General features: G+C 43.1%; 1 protein-coding gene across 3 annotated transcripts in view; it reads left to right on the top strand.

Moving 5' to 3' along the window:
• Window positions 1–10,867, top strand: part of sno (Protein strawberry notch) — a 28,251-nt gene extending 17,384 nt beyond the window's left edge. For all 3 annotated transcript variants that reach the window (XM_076127323.1, XM_076127325.1, XM_076127326.1), the window contains 15 exons: window positions 274–408; window positions 1,044–1,189; window positions 1,508–1,683; window positions 2,254–2,439; window positions 2,834–3,037; window positions 3,535–3,695; window positions 4,088–4,278; window positions 4,793–4,869; window positions 5,312–5,500; window positions 6,201–6,373; window positions 7,064–7,175; window positions 7,655–7,797; window positions 7,865–8,046; window positions 8,398–8,572; window positions 8,693–10,867. In XM_076127323.1, coding sequence (XP_075983438.1) covers window positions 274–408; window positions 1,044–1,189; window positions 1,508–1,683; window positions 2,254–2,439; window positions 2,834–3,037; window positions 3,535–3,695; window positions 4,088–4,278; window positions 4,793–4,869; window positions 5,312–5,500; window positions 6,201–6,373; window positions 7,064–7,175; window positions 7,655–7,797; window positions 7,865–8,046; window positions 8,398–8,572; window positions 8,693–8,938 — 2,496 coding nt within the window. In that variant the 3' untranslated portion in view covers window positions 8,939–10,867. The remainder of the gene's footprint in view (window positions 1–273; window positions 409–1,043; window positions 1,190–1,507; window positions 1,684–2,253; window positions 2,440–2,833; window positions 3,038–3,534; window positions 3,696–4,087; window positions 4,279–4,792; window positions 4,870–5,311; window positions 5,501–6,200; window positions 6,374–7,063; window positions 7,176–7,654; window positions 7,798–7,864; window positions 8,047–8,397; window positions 8,573–8,692) is intronic.
• The last annotated feature ends 577 nt before the right edge of the window (window positions 10,868–11,444 follow it).

The following is an 11,444-nucleotide window of genomic DNA, read 5'->3' on the forward strand; positions in this document are numbered from 1 at the left end:
TTTAAGTTGTAAAAAATGTACATCCGCTAAGAATAAACTGCTGATACAACACCAATTGTACAGTTATGCAAAAGATTTATTTTTATATGATCTTTTAAGAATTAAAAAGAAAGGCTTTTCAATATTCTCCGTATCTACTTAGATGCAGAAATAAACATTCATGACTGTTTTATTTTATCTCATTATCCCTCCTCCTCCACCAACAGGAATATATGGCCCTAATAATGAACTCATTTCTAATTTATTAATCTGCTATATTTTATGTCATCTTAGTGGGTAGAAGCCATGCAGCGTTTCACGGAGGCCGCGGAGCTGATCAACGCGGAGTCTCGAATGAAGACCACCATGTGGGGACAGTTCTGGTCTGCGCATCAACGGTTCTTCAAGTACCTGTGTATCGCCGCTAAGGTATATTTATAAGCGTTATATGCTTTATATATTTGTATAATTTTGAAGAGCTCGAAGCTCAGCAACAACTTCCGCACGGATCTATCTCTGAGGTTAAGCTATGTTTGCCGAGGTAGTACTGTGGATGGGTGACCAAATTCTACGTATCGAGTTCCTCTATGTTTTGAAGGGCAAACACGTTAAATTGTGGGTCCTGGTTGTGATTTTCAAAGATTTTTGACAGACGTTACCAGTAGTCAGAAGTTTGAAAGTCTGAGAACTAGTCATACCGAGGGATTGTACTATAGATAATCGGGTTGTGGAGGTCAGTGGTGGTTTCCGTCCGTGGTAAGCAGTAGCTCCATATAAAATACTGGTATTGAGCTGGGTCCGGTGAGGTTGGAAGTGTCCGACTTCAACATAACTGGAAGAAAGGCTAAGCTGATTGATATAGATGATAAACTGTCTGATACCGAACCGACCTGTATTCGTTTCGTGCAAGTTTTCAAAACTATCCTGTACACAAATTGACTAATAAACGTTGTGTAATTTCAGTTGCGCGGTTCTCTACTGCTATCGACTATCGACCACTAGGCTAGCTATAGAGAACTGCGCCACCAAGGCCGATTTGTTATACAGTGTGTCTCCCCGTGCAGGTGAACCACGCCGTGGTGACGGCGCGCGAGGCGGTCAAGTGCGGCAAGTGCGTGGTCATCGGCCTGCAGAGCACCGGCGAGGCCAGGACCCTGGACCAGCTGGAGCGCGACGACGGGGAGCTGTCCGACTTCGTCTCCACCGCCAAGTTAGTACTCAATACACAACACTTAATAGGCTAGGACATTGTTTCACAGAGAAAGAACACACATCTCTAGCTAGATGAGGGTTTGTGATTTAATCACGCGTTAATCATAAATACATGTAAAATGCATATATTTGATATCGAAACTTTACCTTTGGGAAGCTGTCTAAAATAATTCCTACCGTAAATTGTAGAACTTACACGCAGTGTGTAAGTACTATAATTTGGTCAATAAAAATGTTTTTATTTTGTTCTATTACTACAAAATAATCCTTTCCTTATTACAAGTACACCTTATTAACAACTCATAATTATATACAGGGGCGTGTTCCAAACGCTAGTGGAGAAGCACTTCCCGGCGCCGGACCGCAACCGCATCAACCGGCTGCTGGGGCTGGAGCCGGCGCGCGCCAAGCCCGCGCCCGCGCCGCACAAGCAGCACAACGGCGGCAAGAGCAACGGGCTGGACGACGACGCCAACACCTCCAAGAGGAAATGTACGTACTTGTTGTTGACTAGCTGACCCGCGCTACTTCGCTTGCGTCACCTAAGAGAGAATGGGTGAAATTTTTCCCCGTTTTTGTAACATTTCTCGTTGCTACTCCGCTCCTAATGGCCCTAGCGTGATGTTATATAGCCTATAGCCTTCCTCGATAAATGGACTATCTAACATTGAAAGAATTTTTCAAATCGGACCAATAGATCCTGAGATTAGCGCGTTCAAACAAACCAACAAACAAAAAAACAAACAAACTCTTCAGCTTTATAATATTAGTATAGATTAGTATAGATTATATGCCCTTGTGGCGCTGTCGGTAGTATATCCGACTGCTAATCATGCTATTTCCGGTTCAATTACCGCAAAGGGTCGGGCTAAGTACACGACAACAAAGTATTTATTTATTGTGGTACTAAAAACATAGACTCGCCCGTAATGTAGTGTACTTCAAACACCTTGCTTAAACCTTCGGGGACAACAATTAGTTATATAAGTATTCAAAATCTATATATTTGGGTACACCTCTGTGTAACTTATAAGTAATATTTTTCTTCTTTTTTATGTTCAGTAACGTCCCGGCAGCAAGCGAACCAGGCGGCGAAGCGCATGCGCGGCGGCTCGTCGTCGGACGAGTTCGTGCGCGGCTCGGACGACGAGCTGGAGGCGGAGTCGGACGACGAGCAGCGCCCGCCCGCCTCCGACTCCGACCTGTCCGACTTCAACCCCTTCCGCGGCGGCAGTGACAGCGACGACGGTATTGTTTCATCGCTACTTTATTTATTTTAAACTTTGTACATATAGAATGTATAAGGCGGACTAGACATTCTCTTCCAGTCCCAATAAAAAATAGTAAGTGCATACAAAAATCGTGTGCTTATAGTGTCAAATTTGTTCAAAATGTCTTTGACATAGCTTGTTACAACAGTGAAGGAAAACATTGTAATGGAACCTTGCATGCTAGAGAGTACCTTAGTTAATACAATTCTTGAAGGAATGCAAGCACCCCGGCCTGCACTTGGCAGAGCGTGATAGCCTCACGGCCTAACCCCCTCCCTCTTTACGGGAGGAGATTCTTGCCCAGCAGTGGAACATTGGGATTGGACAAAAAGAGTCAAGATATTAACCTCAAAATTCACTTTATTTTCCAGAACCATGGCTAGGTCGTAAAAAGAAGCCGGTGAAGAAGAAGAAGGCGGCGTCACCGAAGAAGAAGGCGTCGACGACACAGGACAAGATCGAGACGATGTTCGAGCGTAAGAACAGTGCGGCCAGCGCCGCCACCGTCACCGTCACCACGCCCGCCGGACAGAGCCTCACCGGCACTCCCGTCGGCACTAACGGACTGTATCTAGGTACGGTTTATGGAAAAATAGCCATTATCAGCCTAGGCTTTTTTCCAACTATGTTGGAGTTGGTTTCCAGTTTCACCGGATGCAGCTGAATTTTAGTGTTTTACATTAGTTGTCTATCGGACTCCTATAACCCAGTTACCTGGGTAACATGATATCCTTCAGTGAAATTGGTCAAAATTTTAAGCTTCCGACTACTGGTAGCGACTGTCGAAGATCTTCGAAAATGACAGCCGGGACCCACAGTTTACCGGCGAACTTCGTACCACGTAACGGTTGATTCTTTAATTTAATTATGTTTTTTTTGAATTTTTTTTTAAATCTCTCCCTAATAACTCCGCCCTAATAATCCTCGTACTTCAAGGAATGTCATAAGTAAAAAAATGTGAAACCGGTTTTAGCAGTTCTCGAGTTTAGCGTTTAACAACATATTTGTCGATTATTTTTTTTTATATAGGAAGATAAGTGATATTGTATACGTGTCGTTTCCCTGTGCGCAGGCCCGGCCCGCAACCAGGCGCCGCCGCGCTCGGCCATCGAGCGCGCCTGCAGCATGAAGGAGGAGCTGCTGGCCGCCATCGAGCGCCTGGGCCGCCGCCTGCCGCCCAACACGCTGGACCAGCTCGTGGACGAGCTGGGCGGCACCGAGAACGTGGCCGAGGTGACCGGCTTGTCTACTCACATGAAACACCACGCCCGTTTCAAGCTCTCTCTTAAAACATCACTTGCTTGTTCTTCTCAATACGAACAAAAATATGTTTGGGATTTAAACTTTTTGAAGGCGAACGTTAACCTGTGTGGCAAACATGAAGTAACCTGATAGATTTTTCAGTTTTAAATGCCAACATAGTAATAAATTTAACAAATCATCTTTATTTTTATTTATTTATAAACCAGTATCGTCCCACAGCAGGGAAAAGGCCTCCCTCGTAGCTTTCCAATATAGGCTTTCTCCGGCGGGCTGTTTCCATTCTGGGTATCTTCAAACCAGGCAAGCTCATCTCCCCATCAATAATTTTCAAAAAGTTAACCAAAAACCCCTATTTCCTCCAGATGACAGGTCGCAAAGGTCGCGTGGTACAGACTGAGGACGGTCAGATCCTATACGAGAGCCGGTCAGAGGCGGACGTGCCGCTCGAGACCCTCAACCTGACGGAGAAGCAGCGCTTCATGGACGGGGAGAAGGACGTCGCCATCATCTCTGAGGCGGCCTCCAGTGGTATCTCACTGCAGAGCGATAGGAGGTAACATTCACTTATCATTTGATAGAGACACTTTAGCACTTCTTTTTGCTCAGCTAAGTTGAACTTGACACGATGTCTGAGGGTTTAAATCTTGTCTACTTATAGCCTTCGCCATTATATTAAGGTCGGGGAAAATTATTTTCGCATTATAGTATGTATGAACTTGTAATAAAATTTCTTTGGCTTCAAGAATCACAAATGAGTTGTTGACATGACACTGTTCATTAGGTTTCTTTCAGTGAGCTCGTGAGGTACCCAAATATCGAGTTTTTTTTTGTGTAGAAAAAAGATTTTATTACAAGTTCATACATACTGTATTGCGAAAAGACTTTTCCCCAGACTTAATATAATGTGTCTTCATGCAAAATTGTGTCTAAATCGGTTTAATCGTTTTGGTCGCGAAAGAAGTTTCATTAAAATTTGATTTGACTACTTATGTCAAATATGTATAAACTTATGTATTTGAATGTTGGTTCGTTGTTACAGTTGTAGTGTAAATGTGTAATGTTCGCAGAGCGCGGAACCAGAGGCGGCGGGTTCACATTACGCTAGAGCTGCCCTGGTCCGCCGACAGAGCTATACAACAGTTCGGTGAGTCTTGTGCAAAATGCCAGAGTTTAAAGACAAGTTGCAGGATTTAAAATGGAAGAAATGAATGTCGTATAATAAATTATAGAATAACAATGTGAGAAAAACAAGTACTGGAGTAATTTGTGTAACTTTGTTTACCTTCTTGGTTACATTTACATTTGTTGTTTTTCAAAAATAATGTACATTTATTATATTCCGGCACTATATGATCACCGAAATATAGGGCTTTCTTCCATTTGGACAAACCAATTGCCCATTATCAACAAAGTGCCAAATGTGGTCTTGATTCGAGACCTTTATCCATTACGCCTTTGCTGATTATATTTTCTATTTAATTCAATTTTTAACTGCCAATTCGGCCAAGTTCGGAAGTATAGAGATTTATGACGAGATAGGCGATAATCTCAGTAATGATTCTCATTTATGTCTTGTATGCTGTCAGGTCGTACTCACCGGTCGAATCAAGTGAATGCGCCGGAGTACATATTCCTGATCTCGGACCTGGCGGGCGAGCGGCGCTTCGCCTCCACCGTGGCCAAGCGGCTCGAGTCGCTGGGCGCGCTGACCCACGGCGACCGCAGGGCCACCGAGACCAGGGACCTTAGCCAGTTTAATATTGATAATAAGTATGGTGAGTATACTTCGCTATGCTGAAGTTGTAGAAATTTTCATCATCAGAGCAAAATCCTTAAGTTGCGAAAGACAGGTCTGTTATAGATTTTAAAGAGATGCTGTTGTATAAATAAATGTTTGTATTTGTTTAATATTCTTGAGTTTTGTTATGTGATACTACTTACAGTACAATTATGAGAGTGACCCAATGATTAATGTGCGTGACTCGAGGCGTGATTCGATTGTCCATGCAAATAAGTTTGGTTAGTTAAGTGCGTATACACGTGTAAGGTTTTGATCCGATGGAAACCGACACGTATACGCACACGTTTGTAACTATAGAGCTAACCTTCGTTCGTCTTATGACTGATACATCCATTTACCATGGAGTTGTGGAGGAACGAGGTGATCATGTTCCCCCAACACAAAGGGAGGATCCTCCGACCAGGCGAGGTGATCATGCCCGGTGGGCCTAGGCTGCCCAACTGTTGTAGTCGGGAACTTGTATATATAGTCAGTTGCATAGCAAACTTCGATAGCGCGATCTAGGACTTGTGACGTCAGTCACACTGCGCGTGGTGGTCGGTTGCGCGCTGGTCCCAGTAGATGTCGCTGTATGTAGCGAGCCGCTACAGAGTCAACATTAATAGTTCACCTTATGTCGGATATATTCATTAATTTGTCTGTCAAGTGAATAATGTGACTCCGCCGTTCCTCAGGCCGGTCGGCGCTGGAGGCGGTGATGCGCGCAATCATGAAGTACGAGAGCCCGCTGGTCCCGCCGCCCGCCGACTACTCGGGCGACTTCTTCACGGACGTGGCGGGCGCGCTCGTGGGCGTGGGGCTCATCGTCAACAGCGAGTCCTCGCCCGGCGTGCTCTCGCTCGACAAGGTACGCCTACCACCTTTACCCCTGCTCGATACGTGAGTTGCGCTCACCGGTCGGTAAACGATCTGTGGGTAAAGACCTCATAGTCGTATTTGAACTGGGCGTCTCCGTGCTTCGGACTGCACGTAAAATGTCGGGCCCGGGTGTTGTCGATTAAAATAACAGTCGTTAAGCCATGTCAAAGCATTCGGGCGTCTTGAACGACTTTGACACTAGGTTGACCACTAACTATACAATAAGAAGAGGACATTCTCACTACGCTGGCTGATTGCGGGTTGGGGACGCATACCTTCAAGAACTGTTCTAAAGAACTCTCAAGCATACAAAATTGCATCACGACGTTTTCCTTCACTTTTGGAACAAATGATATTTATTTCTAATACTCCTCCTTCTGGGTGGTTTGAAAAAAAATAACCAACTACCTATATCTAACCTAACCTACCCATGTCGGTTTGCCCAAAACTTCTTCTTTATAACTATATTACGGTATATAATTATATCCCTAGGGATATAACTATGTTACGGCTTTATCTATCTTACTGCGACACACACATAACTTCGAAAAGTCATTGGTGTGTTGCCGCGGGTTCGAACTTCAACTTGCGTGAAAGATACCGACTTATACCACTCGACTATCACTGTTTTTTTATATCGCTATCATTTATGGCTAATATTTATAATGTTATGTTACAGGACTACAACAATATGTCGAAGTTCTTGAACAGGATACTGGGCATGCCCGTGGAGCTGCAGAACAGACTGTTCAAGTACTTTACAGACACACTTGCTGCGGTCATGGAGCAAGGTATGTACTCTACTTTATATGAGTAGTCATAGCTTTAATGAAATAATTGTAGTTTCTGAGTATTGATCTAGCACTTATAATAGATCTTTATGAGTTATACAGGGTATTCTCATAATGCCATTATAATCATCACCTTCCAAAATATCAGTTATTATGATAAAAAATAAATAACTCCATTTTACTCGTTCATTCTCTATATAAATATTTGGGTGACGAATTTTTTAAAATACTGAAGCACGCATTTTTTTGTTTTAATTGAAAAATCTTAATGTGAAAGTATCACGCTTCTAGTGATACTAAACGAAATTTCGTATTAAATTGCGTTTCGTGTGAATTTGGCTCGGTGCGACATCTATCGAGCGCGTATAGTATACGCGAAGGCCGTATGGGCCTCTCGTGAATAATCACCTCAATACAGTTTCGCGACAATTAAGCGTCGTCTTTGACCGACACTATAGTGAAGTATGTACTGTCCCCAGCGCGTCGCTCGGGGCGCTTCGACCTGGGCATCCTGGACCTGGGCAGCACGGGCGAGCGCGTGCGCCGCGTGCGCTGCGTGCGCTTCGTGCGCCGCCACGCCACGGGCCGCGCGCCCGTCGAGCTGCACACCGTGCACTCGGAGGTGAGTGTCTGCTGCTGCACCCGGTGCCACACACGACCAGCACTAACCCACCACTGTACCCCCCCAGCGCGGCATGGACTGGGCCGAGGCGCTGGACAAGTGGTCGGAGCTCACGGGCGCCAAGGAGGGGTTCTACCTGTCGCAGCAGGCGCGCAACAACAAGTACACGGCCGTGCTGTGCGCCGCCGTGCACTCCAGCACCAAGAAGGAGAAGCTCACCAAGAAGGATCTCATGTTCCAAATATATAGGTATGTGCGTTCTTTACCTTATATTGAATCGAACTTCTATCGCGTCGCTTGTGTAAAGTGTTTTAACGACGGCACTTCTAGCGAAATAGTGGCATAAAAACGATTGAAAATTTTCTTAGTGTTAAAGTATATTTTGAAGTTAGTCCTGAAATTACTTTCGTAACCTTAAGACTTTTTGTTACTAAAATATTATTTTTACACACGATTTTGCTATCGTAACATTAAGGTTCATTTTGTTGAAACACAAACGCCTTCTCTCTATGATTTGTACCGTTATTCAGACTAGCGAAGTAAAATCGACGAACTGCATAGACGTTATTTGATTTGTATGCAACTTTATCATATTTTCAGACCAAACACAGGGCTCCAGATTCGTCTGGAATCATTAGCAGAAATAGAGAAGAAATACCGCAAGGTGGAGAGTAAAGACGCGGAGTCGTGGTGGCGTGCGCAGTACACCGCGTCACAGAGAGTGTGCTCGCACGCCTACTGGCGGTCAGTGTGCAGGAATGCGAGCGATTGTGAGGTAAACACTTAAGCTTTTATATGACAATTGATTATAAATATGATCACTTGTAAGGTTGTAGATGCAATTTTGTTCGCGTATATAGGTTTTAGTGTATGATATCACAATATTCGCGCGCAGGTGGGGCTGCGCGTGCGCACGCACCACGTGCTGGCGGGCTCGGTGCTGGCCGTGTGGGCGCGCGTGGAGCACGTGCTGGCGGCGCGCGCGCACCTCAACAAGATGCAGGTGGTGCGCATCAAGGCGGACGACGGGCTCAAGATCGTGGGCACGCTCATCCCCAAGAACTGCGTGGAGCCGCTGCGCGAGGCGCTGGCCGCCGACGCCGTGTCCGTCAGCGAGCAGAAGTTCGACGACGCCAAGTGAGCGTGCGACTCGTGGGATAAGTACGCGTCTGTCGCGTCGTTTCTTGATCTTTCCTAGCGTAAGGCCTAATATTTATTTGTGTCCGCGCCGGCCCGGGCCGCCCGACGCGCTCGACGGTCGACTAATCGTAAGTAGTCTGTTTGTCTATTACCCGCGTAGGCGTGTAGGTGTTCGAGATATTCGCGATGGTGAATATTGTAATTTTATTTTTCGAGTATTATAAGTGTAAAACCTCCGTTCGCATACACACATAGTGCACGATCGGACGAGAGCGAGCGACGCTCGAAGGGTCGGCGTCGGGTCGGTGGGCGGCGCGGGTAGGTGGCGCTGTTGTGCGCGCGGTATACGTCACGCGGCTGCACGCGTCACAGTCTCATGGTGCTCTAGGTGACTGCCATCGACGTGTAGCGATGTACTGGTATGTGACCTCGCTACGACACTCATTATGACCCGAACTACTTCGAACTACGTATTCGAACGTTTCTAAATGTACGGAATGGTAATTGACTTATTTTTGTAGTCATCTTCGTAACGCGTCGTGTTACATGTGTAACTTTGTCATAATTTCATTAATAAGTAGGCGATATCGCCTCATTGTTTATCGAATCATATCAACATAGTTCATTCATGACAATAACGACATAGTGTTATCAAACTATTTTTATATGCCACGATAATACTCACAGCGATACATAATAATATGTAATTAATATAATTTAGGACCTCTGCCAAAGTGCTTGACTATAAGTAAAGCTTTAATATAACGAAGTCAATTTGATTATTATTGCTATTCAACATGATCTTGCCAATATAAAGTATCGGGCGGATGACCGTCGCTCGTGACGTATGCCGTGACGTCATTAGCTCGAGTCTAGTGAGAATGATCTACATGCGCACGCGCATAAGATTCACTTTAAGTACTTTACGTATTTTTACTTACGATACAATATAATGACCGTGAACGTCACAAGCCTATAGAGCGATTATTTTTTTTTTAATGTTTCAAACGCAATGACCAAGTCAATCACGGTACATTCTTGTATACGAATTAAATGGAATTTTAATTTTTTTTTGTACAAATATCCTAGTGTTTTATTTAATTGTTCGATGTTATAGTTCTTTTTACTTTTCTTGTTGTTTTTCGCTGACTTGTCGCAGACAAACCGAGGATGTAACATAGTTATAGTATAATACTAATTATTGTATGTTTATCTGATGTTAGCATACTATTTGTATCGAATGCACGTGCAATATCGTATTCTACGTTCCCACCATTCTTCAAATAAAATTACGAAGCGCCGTCATTAGGCGGGACAAAAAAAAAGTTGTTGATACATAGACAGACATGTCTCTTATGATCATAAATTATAATCGAATTGCTAGTCTGTAAAATCTAACAAGATTAGACACAATACAGATGTTGCATTTCTATTTACATTCCCAAATGCTTAAGAGATACTAAATTGCGTTGTTCCCGTTCAAATAAATACGATGTATAGCGCGTTTATGCCAAAGTAACCTTTGTATTGTGTCGATCTGTTTATACATTTAATATGTTTCAAAATCAAATTACTCAAAGATATTCTGTACCTAGATGTTACTTTACTCTCAATTAATTTGTACGGCTTATTATTAATGTTCCAGTTAGAGTGTCAAAACAAAAATATGTTTTACTGTGAGAATACTATGTTTTAACAAACTATCAATTGACTATGTATATAATGTAGTATTTTCACGGTTTTGTAAAGTTAAGTGGATATTAATATAATGAAATGACACGTGAATTTACCTATTGCTATCACGCAATTGTAGGTTTGTATAAAGGGTAATATCGGGATGCTGATGACCAAATGGTACATTGTCACTAAATCTCGTCTACATATTTCTTAATGTGTAAAATAAAGACAAAAATAAATGTATATAATTTAATATGTTTGTTTTACTGTGTACCTACTTCGTTAGCATGGTTATAGAACGTCTCTCCGAGTGATTTGCACATGGATATGTGTAAATTGTTTGTGTAAGTATGTAGGTAAGTAATTATACATGTAGTAGGTATGTAGCTTTCCGCTGCTTGTAAGTTATTACAGGAATTATTGGTAATAAGCAGTAAGAAGGTAATTAAATACAATGTTAGTATAATTAAATTTGACTCACTTGCTCAATGCTTCATGATACTCTTGACGCTTGGGTAATCGATGTGATTACGGACATATTGTAGTATACTGGCGAAAATACGTTACTATAATATATATGTATCACCGTAATATGAGAAACCAAGAGAATGAGCTAAAGGCCGGTTTAAAAACTTACGGACATTACATTACCGGGATACCCTATTCGTCAGATAATACGAAAGGTCTTATTTGTTGAACTAGCATTTACATTTTTCTAGGTAGTGAAACAGTCAATACGCAACGCACTTTGAATATTGGTAAATTATTTAGCTAGAGATCAATAAAATAGCAGTGTTACAAAGACACTGCCATAATGTCACTAATATTTT

This window comes from Anticarsia gemmatalis, chromosome 20, assembly GCF_050436995.1.
Source record: "Anticarsia gemmatalis isolate Benzon Research Colony breed Stoneville strain chromosome 20, ilAntGemm2 primary, whole genome shotgun sequence".
NCBI classification, from domain to species: domain Eukaryota; kingdom Metazoa; phylum Arthropoda; class Insecta; order Lepidoptera; family Erebidae; genus Anticarsia; species Anticarsia gemmatalis.